Genomic DNA, 21,274 nt, shown 5'->3' with positions numbered 1-21,274 from the left:
AAAAAAAAAAAAAAGAAAAAAGAAAGAAAAGAAACAAAAAGAAAAGAACAGCTCAGGTGGAGGAACTCACAGAGCAAAACCCAGGAGACCTGGAGCCCCATGTTAGGGGCCCTGGGCTCCTTGAGCACAGGGAATGGGCTGGACTGGAAGGACTTGTGCTCCAGCCACCTAGAAATCCTTTACTGACCCCACCCAGGGCTTCCCAGGAGCCTGGAGGCCCTGCCCTGGGTCAGTCACCCAGGTTCCCGGCCTGCTCCAAGCTGGCCCAGAAGGGGACGGGTGCGCCTGCCCAGGGATCCTGCTCTCCCGCCCTGGTGCTTCCCTCCTGCCTCCCTCTCTGTGCTCCCTTCCCTTTCACAGTCTCTCGGGCACACTTAAATGCTAACGTGCATATACACACTCACACTCACACACTCCCAGCAACCGCTAACCGCATCCGACAAGGTAAGAATAGCTGACGTCTGAGTCCCGATCCTGCCGTCCTACTGCAGTGTGCTCTTGGCCCAAAAGCCCCATTCTCTTTCTCCCCACACCTTCCTCCTCCTGCTCCTTCTCCCCCTTTCCTGTTCCTCTTCACCCCCTCTTCCCTTTCCCTGCAAGGTACCGGGGCGGGGTGAACGCTAGAGCCCAGATGGTAGACTCCAGGCATCCCAGTAAAAGGTGCCAGGCGTCATTTGGAGCTGAGGAAGGCCTTTCTGGAGTCCCAAAGGCCAATCCTGCACCTCCCGGGGTCTTCAGATTTCCCTGCCTTGTGCACCTGTCCTGGGAAGGGCCTGCCGTGTGAGCTCAGGTCTGGCTGCCACTCTGCCTGCCTCTGGTCTCTCCCCTCCTCCTGTGCTGGAAGGGCCTGGGTCACTAAGGCCGGGGGACAGGGACTCAGCATTGCCGTGGTGACCAGATTTCATCTGCAGCACGGGGGCTGTGGTGGGAGGTGAGGCCCAGGGCCCGGGACTGGCCAGTGTGGGCCCCTCCTGGCTTCTCCCAGGAGGACTCAGCTGAGTGTCTCTGTCCCTCCTTGCTTGTTCTAGACTTTCCTTGGGGCACTGGTCATGGAAACGGCTCTGGAAACAAACCCGCCCATGTGCTCGGAAGGAATCTCTTTATGAAAAATGGGTTGACAGACCCCGCAGTTCTCTGATGGGAATCTGGATTCCTGGAACCGCAAAGATCGTTCCTGCTTCTCAGCTCGCTGGGCCCTCACTGTTCTCTGCCCTCCATTCTTCTTTCCTGCAGTGCAGTCCACAACACACATCCGGGTTAGGACCTTTAGTCCTTTTAGGAAGATGGACACCCTCCGCTTAGAACCATCCATGGCTCCCCATTACTCACAGGATACAGTTGATGGCTTTCAGGGGCCCTTACAGTCTGAACCTCTCTTGTTGCCTCACTGTGTCTCCTGTCACACCTCCTTCCCCCCTTTATCAAGCCTCTGTGACTGCGCACACACAGGCCCTCTGCAGAGACCTTTTCTCCCTCTGTGGCACCACCTGGCAAAGGGTTTATACTCTCCAGACTCAGCTCGAATGCTGCCTCCTCTGCAGTCTCCCAGCCACTTAAGCTTTGCTTTGGACAGACCCAGGGTCACAGCTCAGCAACCAGCAGGGCCAGACAGGAGATGCAAATGCTGAGTGCGCATTTTTCACTTCTGCAATGAGATGTGTGCGCTCCCACGAAGCTGACAGCAAGAACGTCTGGCTCATCCTTCTCTTGGGTTGCTCTTGTTTCTGCAGCACCCAAGACCAGGGGCAGACAGTGTGATTAACAGAAGGCAACTTATTGCCTTAGAGTCAGGGGACAATAGAGGCGGGGGTGGGGACTGTGCCAAACCCCACCCTATCTCTAGCACAGCTCAGCATGGTCAGTTTGCAAGAAATTCAGACTTTCAGTGACATCTTAATACCCTCTGTCAGGGCGGGGATGGGGTCAACTTATTCCCACAGCTCTGGCAGGATAGTGACACGCAAAGCGTCCACTGACAGCTTTTTTAGTGAATGGATGAATGAATGAGTCTGTGCCATTTCTTGTACCTGTTAATTCTGCTCCTGTCTCAGGACCTTTGCACTTGTCATTCCCACTGCCTGAAATTCTCTCCCATTAGATTGGTGATGTCGCCCTCGGCTCAGGTCTCCACTCTAATGTCACCTCTCCCTAAGCCAGCAGCTTTCTACACTCTGTTCCCTCTTATACTTCAGTCACTGCACCTCTCACCCTCTGCTGTTCTATTCATCTGTTTTTCCAACATAATGCTTCCTGTGACCAGACGTGCTCTTACACCATTACCAACATAAATTCATTCAGTCTTTGCAAACACCCAATGAGGGAGGAGCTACTAGCTACCCTATTTTTCAGATAAGGAAACTAGGCACAGAGAGGTGCAGTGACTTGCCCAAAGTCACACAGCTGGTGAGTGGCAGGCGGCTTCCAGAGCCGTTTGCCTCCTTTGCTATGTATTAATTTATGTATGTAGGGTACTATCAGGCCCCCTTCCCAGGGTAGGATGTGTCTGTTCGGTCCTCTGCTGCATCCCTGGTCTCACCTGGGTCCTGCATATAGTATGTGTTCAGTAAATAGTTCCTGGAAGGAGGGAGGAAAGGAGACAGGAGGAGCAGAGGATTTGCAAGGAGGAGTCCTTGGCCCCGGGAGCTTAGCCCAGTGCCGGAAGCTTTTCAGCCTCCTGGAGGGGTTGAGTCAGCCCGCTTGGGAGACCCCACCCTGCACTCCAATAGAAGCTCTGTTTTCTGACCCTCCCAGGCGAAGGTGCCAAACCACACTCCACCAGGCCCACGCCGAACTCACTTCCCGTCCTCCCCAGCCAGGAGTCTCAGGAGCAAGGTGCCGCTGAGGGGCAGCCAGCGAGGGGCCCGGGTGGGGCCGCCCTGGGCCAGATGTGCTTGGGTAGAAGGTCCCCAAGGTGAGAGCGGGAAGGGGGAGCCTGGAACACATGTCAGTGTCGCCCTATGACACGACCCTCTTCCTCGTGATATTAACAGTGCTGGTGATCACACGGGGGAGGGGAGCGTCACCAGCCTGGCTTCACTGCTCCTCACAGCTCCTTGAGATGAGGGCCAGAGAGGAGAAGCCGAGGCTCAGAGAGCCGGGGGCTCCCCAAGGTCACACAGCCAGGAAGCACAGGAGCTGGAATCCCAACCTGGTTCCCAGAGGCTTGCCACAGATTTCAAGAAGGACGGAAAAGGAAGGGAGGAAAAGCCGGAAGCCCAGCCTGGACGCCTCTCCTCCCTGCTCACTGGGTTCCTGGGCACTTAGGGGAAGATCTCCAAGTTTGAGCCTTGGTCTTCTCACCTGTGAAATGAGGATGAAGGGTGCTGGCCGGGTCTGAGATCCTGCAAAGGGCCGGCTCTTTATCCAGGCCCAGCAGGTGGGCTGTTCTCCTGCGCAGCAGCGTCGGCCCATCCACAAGTCCCAGAAGTAGAGACAGAGGCGCGGAGTCACGCAGCCAGGGCCACCTCCTCCTTCAGATTTAGTGCCCGCGTCCCCAGGGTGACAGCTGTGCTCCCACGGAAAGACTAATAAAGTGTGAGAGACACTTTGCCAAGACTCTGCCGAGGTGTGGGGGTGCTGGGGAGGGGATGGGGCCCAGCCTTCCTCTTGGGCCCCACCGTGGCTCTGCGGGTCCCATAGATCTGACACTGTGGCTCCCATAGATCATCACCATCTGAGTTTTACTGAGCACCTACTATGTGCCAGGTACTGTGTCCACACTGCTGTTTGCGGTCACACTCATGGTCCCCCCCCCCCATGTTCATTGTTCCTCACCCTGCAGGGTGATAACTCGAGCCCCATTTTACAGACAAGAGGTGGTTGGCAGAGCCAGGAAGTCACAGAGCCAGGAAGCCCTGTGAAGCCCATCTGCCCAAGCCCAAGTGGGGCTCTGAGTCACTGCGAGGCTTGGGAAATCTCATTGCAGCCAGCAAGGACCTGGTCAACTACAGTTCAGAGACGCAAAGTAACTTTCCCAGAACCACACAGCATGGAGCCAGGTCATGCTGTCTTCTTATTATCCCCAAGGCTTGGAAGGGACACTTGGCTCTCTCAGCTTTGGAGTTTTTAAAGCAGAACGGGAGACTTGGAGATCATCAGCTCCCAGCTCTTGTTCTGTAGATAATGGATGAAGGTGGGGGGACTGGAGAGCTTTGTAAGGACACTTGCTAAGTGGAGCTTATGAAGTGTAAAAGAAAGCGCACACAATTCTCAATTTGGATTCAGATCTCACCTTGGCCGTTTACTACCCATGTGACCTGGGGGAAGCTTTCAGCCTAGCTGGGCCTCAGCTTCTCAGCTCTGAAATGGCCCAAAGAAGTCACTGTCCCACAGGGTTTGGGGCAGGTGATGCTCACTCACAAAGCGCCCCTCAGTGTCCTGGCACACATAGTAGGTGCTCAATAAAATGAAGTTAGTCTGTTGATGGCTATTTATGTCAAACCTCAGCCGCCTCAGGCTCAAAGGGGCCTGGTAGGATGGCCTGCTGGGTCTCATACACCTGGTCATGATCAGGCATGGTTTTAAGGCCCTGCTGAGGTGTTTTCGTTCTTTTGACAGAGATGGAGAAGGAGGAAGCAAAGCCGAGGGGTTAGAAGCAAGGATTAAGACAGAGATAAGCCCGAGTCCCTGTTTGTTGCGCCCTCTCATAGGCCAGGCGGGGCACTATCTGGGGAGGCTCTTTTGTCTGACACCTCCTGGGTACCTCAAGGTGCCAGAGTAGAGTGTGGTGCCTCTGTGGCTGGCCTTTGGTGCCGAAGATGGGCTGTGCAGGCCCGGATTTAGGAGGACAGAGGCTGGGCAGCAACTTCTCAAGGACAACTGGGGCCCGCCAGGTTCTACCCTCCAAACAGACACGCTGAGCAGCATACCCAGTGCGTGCCCCAGGCTGGCTCCTGGCTCGGGACAAATGGATCCCTCGGCAGCTTCTCTGACCACATCCTGAGCAGCCTACGTGAACGCGCCCATGCCTGACTCCTTCCAGATGTGCTGTGTACACAGCTCGGGATTAACTGCCTGAGTGGGCTCCAGGCTGACTTTGGAGGATTAAGTGTATGGGCCGCCCCGACCAGCGGGAGATAAGCAAGGGCAGACGTTTATTTACGGGCCACCTCCAGGGGCCGGCCAGTGTTTATGGGAAGAGGCATGGCTGTCTTCCCGGTGGCCCTGTGCACCAGCCTGGTGGCTGGGATGTACTGGACCCATCACGGGGCGCCGGGGTGTCTTTCTGGCCTAGAAGCAGAGACACCCACCCATGTGCTCTTGCCGGTTGCTTTGTGGTTAGGAATGGTCACAAGGGCAGATGGGTCTCCTATGTGGTAACGGGACTGAGTATTTGAGAAAGTGTCCACAATCCACCCGGGCCTGTGGGGCCTGCTGCCAGCTTGGCTCGCAGGAAGGCAGGGTCGAGGCTTCAGTAAGGAGCTGGTCTGGATTTCTAGGACAAGCAAGAGGCACTCAGGAATTTTCAGTAGCGGTGACATGATATGGTTTGCATTTTGGAAAGATCTACCCTGTGCTTCAGGCTCCGGTGACTGTAACAAATATCTGAGATATATCAATTTAGGAAGGGGGAAGGTTTACTTTGGCTCACAGTTTTGGAGGTTTCAGTCCGTGGCTAATTGCTTTGGGCCTGTGGGGAGACAGCGCATCATGGTGGAGCAAGTGGTGGAAGAAGCAGTTCATTTCATGGTAGCTGGGCAGCAAACACAGTGAGGAAGTATTTAAGGTCCCCATTAATACCCCCTCCAGTGGCCTAACTTCCTTCCATTATATTCTCTGTACCACCTCCCAAAGGCACCATGGGCAGGGCACCACGCCTTCAACACACGGGCTTTTGAGAGATATTTATCCAAGCCATAGCCAAGTAAGAGTCTGGCTAGGGGCCTGCGGTAACCGTTTGGGTGAGCAGGTGGTGGGTATATCTGTGAGCTGTTCAGGAGACAAAGTGGGTAGATGTGGGGTGAAGGAAGGGACATGTGGAGAGCCTGTGTCCGAGTCAGGGTGTCGGCAGGAATGGATGATGAGAGCTTCCTCAAGGAAGGCTCAGGAGGGGGCAGGAGAAGGCACGTGCCTGCCCTAGGTGTGGCTGTGGAAGCGGCCCTTGCCATCCCCAGGCTCAGGGGCTAGAGAGAGAGAGAGTGCTACGAGGCCCAAAGGGGTCAGGCCGTGGACCCTTCGTACCCTTGTGGATCAAGTTGGAGGTCAGAAGGCAAGGAGCAAGAGGACCGCAGGTCTGAGACCAGATCCCAGGGAGGAAGGAAATTCTTTCAGGGATCCTCGCATTTGCCCATCAAACGCTGTGCTTTCTAGCCCAGGAGAAAGTGGGGCAGGCTGTCTGGCAGCCCTGCTCAGCTCCCGTGGTGACTCAGCGGGAGCCCCCGCGTGGGTGTGGGACCAGGGAGGAAGCAAGTCCTGCTCACTCCCCTCTCGGCACTCAGCTAATTCTGTCCCAGGCGGCAGCCAGGCCCGCGGCTGGAGCGTCTGCTGGCACTGTGTCTTTCCTGGTTCCTGACGCCTGGAGTCTTGTGGGAGCCGGGAGGCCCCGTCTTTCTGCCCTGGGAGCTGGGAGGCCGGGCGACAACCCGGGGGCTTTGGCTGCAGGCAAAGACATCCTGACTTATGGTTGTCCAGGCTGGGGGCAGCCAGCATGTTCAGAGGAGAGACATAGTCAAGCACCAGACTGATGCCTGACGCTATTTTTGCTACTGGCTGAGGCTATAATCTTGGGCTTTGGGGTCAGAGAGTTTGTGGTTCAAACCCTAAGCTGATCCTTAAAAGCTGTGTGAGCCTGGGCTGCTCACTGCACCTCTCTGAGCCCCTTCTGTGGATCTATGCAACAAAGACACAAACCTCCCTGAGCCATAGGCGTGTGAGGTGCCAGCCACAGTTCTAGTTCTGGGGTATACCATGTACACGACAGACACTCCCTGATACTTGTCTCAGTTTTCCCAGGAACAAGTCAGGACACCCCCGGAGGGGCCTTCTAGCTCCGAAAAGCCTTTTGGAACAGAGAGAACAGGAGGAGAACTGTCCAGGCCTTCCAGCCGAACTCTCAGGGTGGGCCATGATGGTAGGAGACGGGACAGGAGCCAGGCCAAACAAGGCCATTTGCAGGATGGAGGCAGAGTTTCCAGCCTCCCTGATGGGCTCCCACGCCCACGGGTCCCGATAAGGTTCTTGCCATTGGCCAGGGGCCTACAGCCCGGGTAGATTAGCGGCAGAGCTCGGAGGGAGAGACTGTGGGCCGGAGCAGCCGCTGGCGGTTTCTGCTGGTCAGGAACAAGGGACAGTGCTGTCACAGGTGAGTGATGTCACAGTCAGGGGAGGGGCAGGGAGCCTGTCTGTGGGGAGGGCTGTCTGGGATGCGGGCAGGTGGAGGGCAGAGGGAGAGGGAGAGACCTAGAAAGGGGAGGACAGAGAAGACAGGAGGGAGAGTCCAGAGAGAAGAGGGACAAGGCGGGCAGGACATGGAGGGAAGCAGAGAGGCCTTGAGACCAACCAGCCGGAAGAGCAAGCGACCAGGACCTGAGGAAGAAGCAGGCAGGGAGAGGCAGGCAGAAGGGGAGTGAGGCCTTTGCAGACTCGTGACCATTTGGCCAAGGGGCACAAGCAGTGACAGAGAGAAGCAAAAGGCAAGCATCTGCTGCCCAGATGGCCCTTGGCCTCGCTGTCCCCTGAGCCACCGGGGGACACAGGGCAGGCAGGAGCAGCCTGAGGAGGGCGCCCTGGGGTCACAGGAAGGCGGGTTCCAATCCCTGTGCTGCCTGCCGCTCACCAGTTGGGGTGCGGGTGACCCCAGCAACCGTCTGCCCCCCTTGCCCCAGCCCTGGACTTTTGTTCCTTGGGCACCCCGGGCTACGGCGGGGCTGTGGAAATGACCTCGCAGGGATGGGGGAAGCAGAGGGGATGAGGGCGTGGTCCCGTGCTGCGTCCCAGGCAGGAGAGGGAGCAGAGGCTGGGCAGGTCCTCAGGGTGGGGAGGAGTGAGCCTGCCTCAGACGGGCTTTTTTTCCTCAGCATCTCCCACTCAGGCTTGGGGAAAAAAATCACAGGGAGCCTGAAGCCTCCTCATGGCCCTCTGAGCATGCGTATCCTGATCCCTACTGGGCTGATCTTGCCGGGATACTTGGAGGTTCTCGGGGCAAAGGCCGTAGGGGTTTAGAATGGCCTGGGGGTGGGGGAGGTTGAGGAGAGAGTCAGTTCGGCAACTGAGCGGTTCTGAGTTGGAAGCCTGCCCATCTCCCGGCTTCCCTTCTGTCCAGCACGGCTAGTTTGACTTGCCGTGCTTACCTGGGCTGTGTGTGTGTGAGCTTGGGTATATTACTGTCTCTGTGCCTCAGTTTCTTCTTCTGTGATAGTGCTTGGATGGCGGCTGGAACTTAGTGAGCGCCACATACACATTTGTTCAGGATTAAAACCGGCAACATCCGCCTGAGGTTTTGGTTCCTTGTCACAGTAGGAACCAGATGTGACCTTGAGTCTAGACTTCCCCCTGCAGGGGTCCTGTGTGTGGGTGTGGGCAGGACACAGCCTATGGCCATCCTGTCCCCCGCAGGGCCTGGGCTCACTGAGGAGGGGACGGATACTGCACAGCTGCTCCCCAGGAGCCGTGGCTGTTACTTCCGTTGGCTAGTCCAAGTCCAAGCTCCTTCCCTGCCCAGCAGAGGGGACCGCGGGTGGGGCTCTGAAGGTGCTCATTTGGCTCTCTGCCTGCCTAGCATGGCTTGGTCAGAGAGTCAGGGACCCCCAGGCAGGGGCTTGGGGTGTTGGTGCGTTTGGGATTTTCCTGGACTTCGGAAGAGGAGGGAAATTTGACAAGATTACAATCTCTCCATCTTCCTCTGCATAGCTGGCTTCCAGAGGCCCCAACTTGTCCTGTTTTCCTTTTCCACTGCATTCCTTACGCCATGGCCCCCTCTCCCACACCCGTCACCCCTCCCACGGAGCCACGCTAATCTGTCCAATGTGTTTCTTGCCATTTGGTTCTCGCAGGACCTGGGTTGGGACTTTGCACGCATGTGTTTCCAAGGTCCTTGGGCGCTCTCAGGGCCCCCGGGCCTGAGAGTTTTCAGATAGCTGTAGGAGCTCAGCGTGGGAACACGTGCCTGTAATCACAGCACTCCAGGAGGCTGGGGCAGGAGGATCACAAATAGGAGCTCATCCTGGGCAACTTAGTGACTTAGTGTGTCCCCTGTCTCAAAATAAAAAAAGGGCTGCGGATGTAACTCCGTAGGAAGGCTCTGGAGTCAGTCCCCAGGGCTACACACACAGGCACGCGCACACACAAAGAGAGAAGGAGAGAGAAAACGAGAAGGAAGAGAAAATGCTGTTTCTGGGTCGCTATGTGTGCACCTGATTATCAGTAGCTCTTCACCATGGCTTTGTATCCCAGGTTAGGGGCCGCCCCATCTTATCTCCCCCTACCACGCCCAGCACTTGGGGTCTCCAGCATCCAGTGCCAGCGGATGACCTGTGGCCTGCCTGCGCCCCCTGGGCCTTGGCTCTTTCATAGACTTGTCTCCCACAGGCTCTTGTTTCCTGCCTCGCTGGGAGCTGGCACCTGCAGCTCCTCCTCAGAGGAGGACTGACCTCAAAGGCAGGCTGCATCTGGGAATGCACATCCTGGGGTAGGGCCGAGAGGCATAAATACTCAGCCTCCGGGTATGTGACCTGCGCTGTCCCCCGAGCGCTCTCTGGACGTGAGTGAACCCTCTGTGGGCCTCTGCAGGATGCCGCGCCCTCGCCTGATCTCCTCCCTTTCCCAATCCCACTTCCCCACTCCTTGACTTGGTTTTCCTGGAATGCTTCCTTCATAAATCCTATCTGCAGGGATCCTCATATAAGGGCTTATTTCTGGAGCAGAGGGCGTCGCTGCACCAACAATCTGCTTGAACATCCTGCAGCAGGTCTCTGGGCAGGCTGTGGGCTTGAACAGGATGTCCCAGGCATTCCCAGGGCCCCACAGCATGACATGAGGTGCTGAGTCCCTTACTTGGCTGCGTGGGGAATATCCACATTCCAGATCTTGCTACAGTCCAGTAAGTGTAGACTGCTGCTTTTCATTTGTATTTCTTTCATCTGCAGTTTGTCTTCTGCCAGTTTTGGGAATTCACCTGCCTGGATGCTATTACCTACTCCTGTCATTTGCTCATTTTCCTGTTGGGGTGGCTGTCTTTTTGGGATTTGTAGGAAGAGTTCCTTGAACATTCCACATGGCAGGCCCTTGTTGGGTTTGGAGCTACAATACATTTCTCCACTGGAGGCAGTGTGTGTGTGTGTGTGTGTGTGTGTGTGTGTGTGTGTGTGTGATATGGAAGGGACCTGAGCCCTAGAATAAGTGAGGAGAGCCAAAGGTAAGACTTCCAATCACAGAATGAGCAATTGGGAAGCTTGACTAGCAACATAGATGCTCTTTGACTTACAGTGAGGTCTGGTCCATACAAACCCATTGCAAGCTTAAAATTTTATAAGTCAAAACTGCATTTATGGCCAAGCGTGGTGGTGCATGCCTGTAGTCCCGGCACTCGGGAGGCAGAGGCAAGAGGATCACCACAAGTTTGAGCCAGCTTGGGCTACACAGTGAATTCAAGAACAGCCTGAACTACATAGTGAGACCCTGTCTCAAAAACAAACAAACAAAATTGCATTTACGACACATCACCTACCTAACACTCTAACTTAGCACCACAGCCCCCTGGAGAGTTTTGGTTGTTCCCCTTGTGATTATGGGGCTGAAAGAGCTGTTTTTCAGTGCTACTGCCCCACATCTTGAAAGTGGATCAGACCATACATATTGCTAGCCTAGGGGGAAAAATTCAAAATTTGAAGTATAGCTTCTATTCAGTGCCCATTGTTTTTGGACCATCATAAAGCTAAGAAATTGTAGGTTGGATCACTACAGTCCAGCACTGTGTGCTCTAATTTCTAACAATGACAACAATGCAGGCATCATGCAGTACTTGTTTCCAAAAGCCTCAGTTTCATTGCCCATTAAATGGGCAGAAACCTTCCTGCACTGAGAGCCATTTGAGGACAATCTGTGACAACGATTTCTAATGGGCCCTGCCACATAATAAGTGCTCAATAAATTATGATGCCAGTAACGGTGATGCTTGTGCTTACTGCGCACCAGGCACTGTCCTGAGGTGGCCTGGGCATGAGTGTGTGTTAGACAGGCCTTTCATGTGGGAGTGGCCTCAGGGACAGCGGGCAGGACCCAGCAGCAGAGGGAGAGACCTGGGGAACTGGAGAGGGTAACACGAGGGAGGCAAGAGGAGCCAGGACTGAAAGAAAACCTGATGGACATTGATTATAGGCAGAGCCACTGTTAACGACAGCAATAATAAACCCCCTTGGCTTTGTCCTCCACAGTGGTGCAGAACGCTTCACAGCACTTCCTGTGCCCCCCTGGGTTAGATAGTGGGGACGTGAGGAAACACCCGGAGGCCGAGGCTGTGGGAAAGATCAGATTCGTTCCATCTACATACAGGCAGGCTGCCATCGGCGTGATAGCAGCCTCGCTCTGCAGGGGAGGTTAAGTACATATAGGGTTTAGGGTTGGGGTCACAGTTTCAAAGAATCCGGATGGAGTGTTTGAAGTCAAAGCTGCACAGACAATCGGCCCAGGTGTGTAGATAGGACTGGCGTCAGGAAGACTTCAGGTCCGGTCCTACATGTCTCTATGGCCCTTACTTCTTGTTTGCAGAGGGCAGGCCATTGTTTTGTAGCAGCATGAAGTTCTGCCTTAGGTCACTCTCAGGCCAGGCCTGACACCCTTGACCTCTGTCCTCAGCTGAAAATAGGTGCATTCATGTCAGGAACCTGTCAGGCTGCCCAGAGGACTGGCTGGTATGTGAATACGTGCGAGGCTTGTCGTCCAGCACACAGGAAGCGCTTCCTTCGTTAATGTGGGCGCTCTCTGCATTCCAGCCAGTGCCCTGGGCCATCAGCAAACACCTCTATCCCATCCTCATTGCATGCCAGGTAGCTGGGGCCTTGGATTAGCCCCATTGCACTGATACTGAAGTCAAGGCTTTAGAGAGAGTTACGTGATGTCCTCAAGGTCACGGAGCTTGTAGGTCAGAGGCCAGCACTGGTGGATGTGAAGCCGCATTTAAGGTCCTTCATCCCTGTGTCCTTCTGTTCTTTGTTCTACTGCATCAACACTGTCATCTGCAGACCCACCCGGTGAGCTAGGAAAGGCCGGCACTCACGCACTCATCCAATTGCTCATTCATCCCTTCCCTCATTCATCTACCTGTTCATTCACTCACCACAGCATATTCTAGGAGGTGTAAGGTGCTACCACTGGGGAAGGTGGGTGGGAGGCACAAGAGGACATCTCTGTAGTATTTTTGCACTTCTTTTGAGTTGGTAGTTATTTTAAAAAAGAAGTATAAAAAAGAGGAGGGCAGAAGAGACACGGTGTGATTTCTAAGCCCTGAGTCTGAAGCTAGGTCACCAGAGGACTCGATCGATAGCTGGAACACGCTCTCACAGCCCAGGGCTGCTGGTACCAAGTACGCCCCCCAGAGGTCACTATGTGGAGCAGGCTCAAGCAGAGGGTACTTTTGTCAATAGAGTCAGAAAAATAGAACAAGACAGAAGAAAAGCGGTCCGTGCCTGCAGTTTGCTCTGCCCTGAGGGTTTGGAGCTGAATTCAACCCAGCTGTCTTCCCAGGAAACTTGCAATCTGGTCACATGTGGGAGGCAACCACAGCCACCTAAGTGCCACCTGCCCCACAGAGGTGAGCAGGACGCCCCGAGAGCCAGAATGTGGCCTGTGTTTGTCTTCTAGGTTAACGATTGATCACCAACTGGGTGGTTTAAACAATAGGAGTTCTTCCTCAGGAAGTTCCGGAGGCAGAAGTCTGAAACTAAGGTGTCTGCTGGGCTGTATCGCCCCTTCCACACACACACCAGGGACCTCCCCACCCGTCTAGCTTCTGGTGGCTCCAAGCCTCCTTGGCTTGTGGCCCTACCATTCCACCTCTGCCTCCAACTCCATGGCCTCCTCAAGTCTCGCTCTGTCACACTGTCTTCTAGGGCCACCTGTCATTGAGCTGAGGGCCCACCCTGATCCAGAAGGGCCTTGTTTTGAGAACCTTATCTTCATTATACCTGCAAAGTACACCTTTCCCAAATAACCTCACATTCACGGGTTCTGGTGGACACGTCTTTTGGGAATGTGTGGACACCGTCCTACTCCTGCAGACAAGAGGGGACATGGTGGAACACTTCCTGGAGATGGCATTTGAAATTGAATTTTAAGGATGACTTTGAACTTGTAGGAGAAATTGAAAAGGGATTAAAATATCCTATACCCTGGAAACTGCAGGATTTTGGAGGCTGCCACCCAGCAAGTATGCTGGTGCAGAAAGGTTTCAGGTGTTGAATTTAAGCTGGCTTTGTCTCCCACAAGGCCGAGCTCAGTGACCCTCTGTGACCTTGGCCTGAACCTGGGTCTTCTGGGTTTTTCTGTCATGACAGGAATGAGCTAGGGGACCTTGGATGGGCCCATGCAGGGTCCTGGGGACTGAGAAACATTAGAGACCATCTGCCACCTAGTTCTGACCCCCAAAGGGCATCTCTTTTACGCTAGCGCAACCTAGACCCAAGAGGTAGGTAGGTGAGTATTATTGCCATTCCTGTACAACTGAGGCCCCAGAGGGGAAACAGCCACTCAGATGTGTCCCACAGTGGGGCCTTGTGCTTCTGCTTCCTGCTTGGCGTCTTCTCCTCCATACTCACAGAGACCATCCCTAGCACAGGTATCACTGAGATCAGCCTACGGTGCTCTGGCCCCAGAGCTTTTGAGCAGGCAGTCCTGGGCCCCTGGACTCAAACGGTTATAAGGTCAGGGTCTCAGGTAAACTGAAACTTCCATATTTATAGCAGCGCAGGTAGTCATAGCAAAATTTTGGAAACAACCCAAACGTCCATCCACTGAGGAGTGGATAAGAAAAGTGTGGTATTTTTATGCAATGGAATAGTACTCAGCTATAAAGAAAGATAAACTCAAGGCTTTTATAGGTAACTGGATGCAACTCATAAGAGAGACCATACTCATAAGTGAGATAAATCAGACCCACACGTGTAAACATCATATTGTTTCCCTAGTGTAAGAACCTGAAAGAGTAAATAAAACTGAAAGGTACAATGGATATTGTGAAAGGGAAAGAAACTGCTTACTAGGAAAGAACAACTGGGATGGGGGAAAGAAGAAAAGAAAGAAGGAAGGGAAATACATATATACACACAAGATAGCTAAGAATATTGTACTACAAATTTCTATTGGTTTATTGAAAGGAAGAGTTCATGTGTAATTGTTTGATCAATCTTGCGTACCTCTCTCTGTCAATCTGAGCAGCTACTTTGAAGATAACAATAAGTAATACACAACCACTGTTGATTTTCTACCATCTTGTTTTGAAATTCTGTATCATTTTTACAGTTTTTGTGTTTTTTTTTGCTTTTGTCTTTGTTTTTGTTATTTAGTTTCTGTTCTTTTCTCTTTAAAATAGTAGTAATAATAAAAAAACACAACTGAAACCTGAACTAGTGTGACTCATCTGTCCCCAGGGCTCCAAGCAGAGACAGAGCCAGCATCAGAACCACCTTCCAGCGCGGGCTGTGAGGGCAGATGTGGCTGCTGGTAAGTGATCCCTGCGTGTGTCCCAGAGCCCAGCCAGAGTTTTGCCTCCAAAACAAGGGAAGGTGGATTCCCCCAGCACTCGCAAAAGGGCAGCAGTGAGGAGGGTGTCTCTTTAGGGTGGAGCTGGGACCCCTGGGCCATCAGCAGAGGTGTGACAGGCACAGAAAAACTTTCTAGAGAGCAACATGGTTAAAAGCGAGAACTGAGGTCCGAGCAACCTGGATGTGGGTCTTTTGACTAGCTGAGTGACATCAGCTTTATACCAGGAGTAACAGCAGTGCCACTGCCACGGCTGTTGGAAATGTGTGAGCTCATGTACTTAAGCCTGTTTGGCACAGTGTTTGGGCTTTTGTGTGCACCCAATCAGTTATTTATTACAAGAGATTGGGGGCTGGGGATTTAGCTCAGTGGCACAGTGCCTGCCTGGCAAGCGCAAGGTCGTGAGTTCAATTCCCGGTACCGGAAAAAAAATCCAAAAAAACAAACAAACAAACAAAAAACCAAAAATACAAGAGATTAAAACCAGTATAAATGGGCTAAGGGCCAACCGAAACCAATGCAGAAACCTAGAGAGCAGCAAAGATAAGATGTTGTCACCTTTCATCTAGCAGTGTGACTCTGAGCTTCCTCGTGGCCAAGTCAAAGAAGGAAATGTGATCAGCTGGAGATCTTGAATTATCAAAAATGGGGAAGCAACACTGTTCTTTACCATGAATTTCCAAAGTGTTTCTCACTGGGCAGGAGGCATCATGAAAGACACCGAGAGGAAAGCTGGGGGCCACCTCACTGCAGTGTAGGTTTCATGTGGGAGCTGCTTGTACAGACCTTGTGCGGAAGAGGAAGGGAGATCAGACAAGGTGACTCAGGGGAGGCACCTGCATGGGAGGATCAGGAATGTGATAAGGGTCAGGGCTCTCAGGATTCAGGGTTGGAGCTTACAGCACTCAGAGCTGGGAGGTGCTAACCTGTCAGGAAAAACAGGAAACCCGAGCCTTTTCACCTGGAATCTGGAAAATTCTAGAATCAGATTTCCTAGCTGTGTGGCCTGAGGCAAGTGACTTCACCTCTCTGGGCCCGTTTTCTTTCTTTCCTTTTCTTTCTTTAAAAAATTTTTTAAGGAGAATAAAAAAGAATAAAAAAGCATTAGAAACAATACAGAATTTCACTAAACAAGATGATAGGAATTCAACAGTGGTTGTTATATTGCATACTGCTGTCTTTAAGTTAGTCATTCATTTACAAAACTGGAACTGCTTTTGGAGGATGCTATACACTTATGTACATTTTTCATAAGTTTCCCAGCCGTGGGCTGTTTCAGGAAGATGTGGAACTAGAATTTTCTTTACAATTTACGGTCGGAAAAGGACTCATCCTCATTGTGCACAGAGTTCCCCATAACACGAGGGGGCTGTTCTGTACCCCCACTCGAGGGACGCGCAGCCTGGGGCTCGGAGAGGCAAAATCTTTACGCTTGTCCTTCCTGACTGACCCTTGAGCCCAGGGCTGGGACGCAGGTGGGCAGGAATGAGCCTGTCCCCTGACCTCTAGCTCACCGTCTCCCATCTGTCCAGGCAAAAGGGAGCTAAGAATAGAAGCCTGAGGAATTAACGACACTACTACTAATTATTACTATGGCAAATAATGACGGCAACAGAAGGCTGGTCCTGTAACAGGCCCTGCCCCGAGTACCTAAGGAGCCTACATCCATGCTTTCAACCAACCAGGGATTGAAACTATTTGGGGAAAAATTGCTTCTGTACTGAATCGGTGCAGACTGTTTCTTGTGATTCTTTTGTCCTTAGATGACGCGGCGTAACAACTATTTCCATAGATTTACGTTGTGTCGGGGATATTAGGTCATCTAGAGATAATTTGACATGATAAATGCACAACATATGCATGTTTGGCAATGTCACAGTCAAATCTAGTAATTTGTGCAATCAGTCCATGTTGATAAAATATTTCAAAAGTTTTTAAGTGGGAGGACATATATGGATTACATGCAGATATACTATTTTAGGTAAGGGACTTACACATTGGAGGATTTGGGGGCCCACAGGGGACCCCTGGCATCCATCCTGCTTGCATATGAAGGGACAGTTACACATTACATCTGACCTGTATGTGGTCCTTGCAGCCATCTTATGATGCAGGGAACATTATTATCATGTCTATTTTACAGATAAGGCAATCGAGGCACAGTGAAGGTCACAGTCTTGCCCAAGGTCACAGCCAGGGCTGCTGGGCTCAGCTCAGGATGGCTCAGCCAGGGCTGCTGCTCTGCCTGGGTTAGGAATAGAAATGGGCTCGAGAAAGCAGAGCTGTGTCGAGTGCCCCAACAGAGTGGGAGCTGGGGGCAAAGCTGTGACAGGGTCTCCTGGACTGCTGAGGGTCGGGGGAAGCGTGCTCCAGTGGAGGAAATGGCCCAGTCTGTTCCCAGTGGGGGGAGGAGTAAAGGGAGAATGGACAGACGGGCCCGGAGGATGTGTGTCACCCTGTGCCAACCCTGCTTGGCCCTGGTGCGCAGAGGAAATGATGCAGCCTCTGACCCCAAGCTGCTCCCAGCCCAGCCAGAGCTCCAGACGTGATGTTATCCACATGGGGCAGCATCTCTGCAGACACCACCAGAAGCACACAGTGATTGTTGCACCTGATTCCGCTGCACCCCACCCCCACTGCCCACAAGGGGGTGCTGGGGCTGGGAGGGCCTGGTGCAGCTCTCTGCGCTCACTGCTCTCCACAGCCTTAATCCGTACTTGTCCCTCACTGCTTGGCTCAGATGCCGCCTTCCCTGGGAAGCCGCAAACTCTCAGGCTGGTCACAGCCCCCCCTGGGTGTCTGGGGCAGGCTTGCTGGCCCTCACCATCTGTCTGTCTTGCGTCTGTGTGCTTCTGGTGGGAAGGGTTAGGGTAAATCGAGGCACAGTTGAGACCACCGAGACAGGCAGAGTTTAAGCGACATACGAGGACTTTACTGCAGACCGGGTGCAGCTGGGCCGAGTGCAGAAAGACCATTGGCCCTGAACCAACGGAGTTTAGGTAGCGGAGGAGGACATTATTGAGGGGGTGCAAAAGTTTGTGTCTCTGAGTAGGGGGTCTAGGGCCAGCAGATAGGGTGGTGTTGGGTACAGTGGGAGCGTATGCTGCTGGCGGGCGTAGCATGTCTTGTGGTTTTTTGAAGAATCAGCTCTCTGCAGGTTGAGCTGTGTGGGGCAGCTGCTGGCTTCCTGTTGAGTGCCGTGCTCGTGTAGGTGTGATTAACAGATCTGCTTGGGGAGTTTCTCTCTCCTAGCTGGGCAGGGGTCTAGTTTGGAGCCCTGACAGGAAGGGACCCTAGAAAAGCCATCTTCTCCACTCCCAGGGGCCCGACACGGGGAATATGGACACGGTCCCTTCTTCCTCTAGGACATACTTGGTGGTGCTCATCAATTTGCACAGATGGCAGTTTCAGAGGCAGTGTGGCATCCTGGTTGAGCCTGGTTCTGCAGAGCTGCTTCAAATCCCAGCTTATCCACTGTATGCTCAGCCAAGGATGCGGGTCTCCCTGAGCCTCGTGGTAGCCCGTCCTGGGGTTCAAGTGGGACCATCTGGGTTGAGCGCTCAGCCCAGTCCCCGGCACAAGTCACATCTCAGTGTGTCCCCCCCGGCACTGTCCGCTACACCAGTCATGTCACAGTCACAGGAGGGCAGCCCCAGGGTCTCTGTCTTCATTTAAACTCCAGTGCCCCTGGGGACACCTCCGGGGACACCGCTGGAACATTCTCCCCACTTCCTAGGTGGGCCAACACCTCAGCTGCAGTTCTGAGCCCCCTGACCTCAGATTCCTCAATGAGATTTTTCGAGTGGTTTTACTTAATATAAGAAAAAGATGACCTTTCTGTAATAAAGCATAATCTCGGGTCTATAAAGACCAGCAGCGAATTTATGTGCAGGAAGCTGGCGTTATTTATTTATTTATTTATTTCTCTTTTTAATTTTTAAATTTTTATCAGTCTGCGTTTGCAGTCCACAATGATTGCATTCACTGTGGAGAGTTGATGGGCGTACAGAACGCATTTTTATTCTTTTTCTGTCCCCTTTCCCTTTCCTTCTTTTCCCCTCCCTCCATCTCTCTCTTTCTTTTTTGCTTTTTTATTATTATTAAGTGTATTGGTACAATTTAAATATGCATAATGGTCACATTCATCATAGGGAATCTGCACCTGCACATGACATATCTCGATTCCTCTTTTTTTCCCCATTCCCCTCCCCTCCCTTCGCCCCTTTCTCCTTATTTACAAAGCTTTGTTTCTACTTTTTCCTTCTTTCTCATTTTTCCTTTTCTGTTCCTCCCTTTCCCCTTCTCTCCTCCCCAGTTTCCCTTTCCTTTTCAACAATTTCTTCCTATTTCTCAATATCTATTATAAATATTGGTTCTTCTTTTTACGCTTTTGGTTTCTCCCACCAGAGAGACAGTACGGTATTTACACGTTTGTCCGCCTTATTGCACTTGAGAGGAAGCACCCACGGGCAGTTTGGAGCCTGTGTATTGAGATGGGAGAGCTCGGGTGGGACAAAGTACATGGACTTTGGTTGGCCAGAGCTCTGGTTTCAAATCTGCTCAGTCTTTATGCACTGCTGGGCAGTAGCAAATCATTCCTGTTTACTAAAGACTTACTATGAACTAGATCCAGATGAATGCTCCACATTCCTGATACCTTAAATTCTCTAAAAAGGTTTTATTTTTTTTGGTTAGGGCGTGGTGGCACATACCTCTGATCCCAGCACACAGAGAAGCCCGGGAAGGAGGATCACAAGTTTGAGTCCCACCCAGGTAGCTTAGTGAGATTCTGTCTCAAGATAAAGAGATAAAAAGGCCTGGGTACATAGTGCAAAGACCTTGGGTTCAACCCCCACTATAGGAAAAATTTTTTTACTGAGTAAAACTGACAAAATCTTGCTTATTTAAGGTGTAAAGCATTATATTTTGAGATACATTTTATAATAATCAAAAATCAAAAATTCTCTTAAACAATATATAGTCAGCATCAGACAGACTAAAGCGGTTAAGTGAATACTGTTCTAGACAGTTTCTTGATATCTGTACATATGAATGCACTTTTTTTTTTGTTTGTTTGTTTGGTTTTTTTTGGTTTTTCTCCGGTACCAGGAACCGAACTCACGACTCACCTTGCGCTTGCCAAGCAGACGCTTTGCCGCTGAGCTAAATCCCCAGCCCCTGAATGCATTTTTGAAAAGAAAACATTGGCATTGCCATAATACTGCTTTTTTTTTTTTTTTTTTTTTTTGGTACCAGAAATCAAACTTATGACCTTGCACTTGCCAGGCAGGCGCTGTGCTGCTGAGCTATATCCCTGGCCACAATACTGTTTTATACCCTGCTGTCTCAATGAAGGGGACACCTTTATGCCTCAGTAAATTCATGTCACCATCATGATCTCTTAAGGATATAATTAATAATTTTTTCCAGCCCTCTATCACCTTCCCTTATAATCCTTCCCCTCCCCTTATTCCTTTCCTCTTGTCTAATAATAGACTCCTTTCAATGGTCATGCCATCTCTTTTAGATTCCATATATTGGGAAACTTGTGTTACTTAATATGATGATCTCCAGTTCTACCTATTTTCCTGCAAATGTCATAATTTCATGCTTCTTTACAGCCAAGTGATACTCCCATGTGGTACAATAAACGTGTAGATGTGCCACATTTGCTTTATCCATTGGTCTGTTGGTGGGCACCTGGGCCGGTTCCTTACCATATCTGTTGTCTATTGTGCCACAGCAAATATGGTTATGCAAGGATCCCTATAGTATGTTGACTTCCTTCAGGTATACAGCAGGGAGTAGCTAGATCAAATGGTATCCTCCATACTGATTTCTTTAGTGGCTGTACTAATTTACATTCCCACCAGCAGGGTAGAAAGGTCTCCTCCCCCACCCCTATCCTTGTCAGAATTAATTAATTAATTTTTGTGTTTATTGATTGACTTATATTCTTGATGGCAAGCATTCTGACTGGGATGAGATGGAATCTCATTGGAGGGCTAATTTTGTTTTAGCCATTTCCCTAATGACTAAAGATATTGCACATTTTTCCTATACTTATTGGCCATTTCTATGTGTATTTCTTCTTTTGGGGAGTGTCTGTTTTTTCTTTGCCCATTTTTTGTTTTTGTGTCAAGTTTTTTTTTTTTTTATATTCTAGGCATGAATCTTCTGTCAGAAGAGTAACTGGCCAGGATTTTCCCTCTCTGCACTCTGCGAATTGTTTCCCTTGTTGTGCAGAAACGTTTAATCTGATGTAGTCTCATTTACTCATTCTTACTATTATTCTGGGTTACTGCGGTCCTATTCAGGAAGTCTTTGCCTGTACCTATGGCTTCAGTGTTCCTTCTACACTTTCTTCTAGTAAGTTCAGTGTTCCAGGTCTTATACTTAGGTCTTTGATCCATTTTGAATAGATTTTTTTATGGAGAGCAAGAGATAAGGATCTAATTTCAATTTTCTATATATGGATATCCAGATTTTTCAGGACCATTTGATAAAGAGGCTGTCTTTTCTCCAATGTACATTTTTTTTTATTTTTTATTTTAAAGAGTAAAAGAAGGATAACATAATAATA

General features: G+C 51.3%; 1 protein-coding gene across 5 annotated transcripts in view; it reads left to right on the top strand.

Moving 5' to 3' along the window:
- Cmklr1 (chemerin chemokine-like receptor 1) overlaps positions 1-21,274 on the top strand; it is a 51,182-nt gene that overhangs the window by 22,393 nt on the left and 7,515 nt on the right. For 2 of the 5 annotated variants that reach the window (XM_013520446.1, XM_013520449.1), the window contains exons 1-2: positions 7,079-7,300; positions 14,580-14,652. The exons of 1 other annotated variant lie outside the window; for it this stretch is intronic. In XM_013520446.1, coding sequence (XP_013375900.1) covers positions 14,641-14,652 — 12 coding nt within the window. In that variant the 5' untranslated portion in view covers positions 7,079-7,300; positions 14,580-14,640. Of the gene's footprint in view, positions 1-7,078; positions 7,301-14,579; positions 14,653-21,274 lie in introns of those variants that run through there. 2 more of the 5 variants (XM_013520447.1, XM_013520445.1) reach the window with 2 other exon arrangements.

Source organism: Chinchilla lanigera, unplaced genomic scaffold, assembly GCF_000276665.1.
Source record: "Chinchilla lanigera isolate Chin_1 unplaced genomic scaffold, ChiLan1.0 scaffold00054, whole genome shotgun sequence".
NCBI classification, from domain to species: Eukaryota; Metazoa; Chordata; class Mammalia; order Rodentia; family Chinchillidae; genus Chinchilla; species Chinchilla lanigera.
Note: the sequence above shows the minus strand (reverse complement) of the source record. Positions and strands in the feature narration are given on the sequence as shown.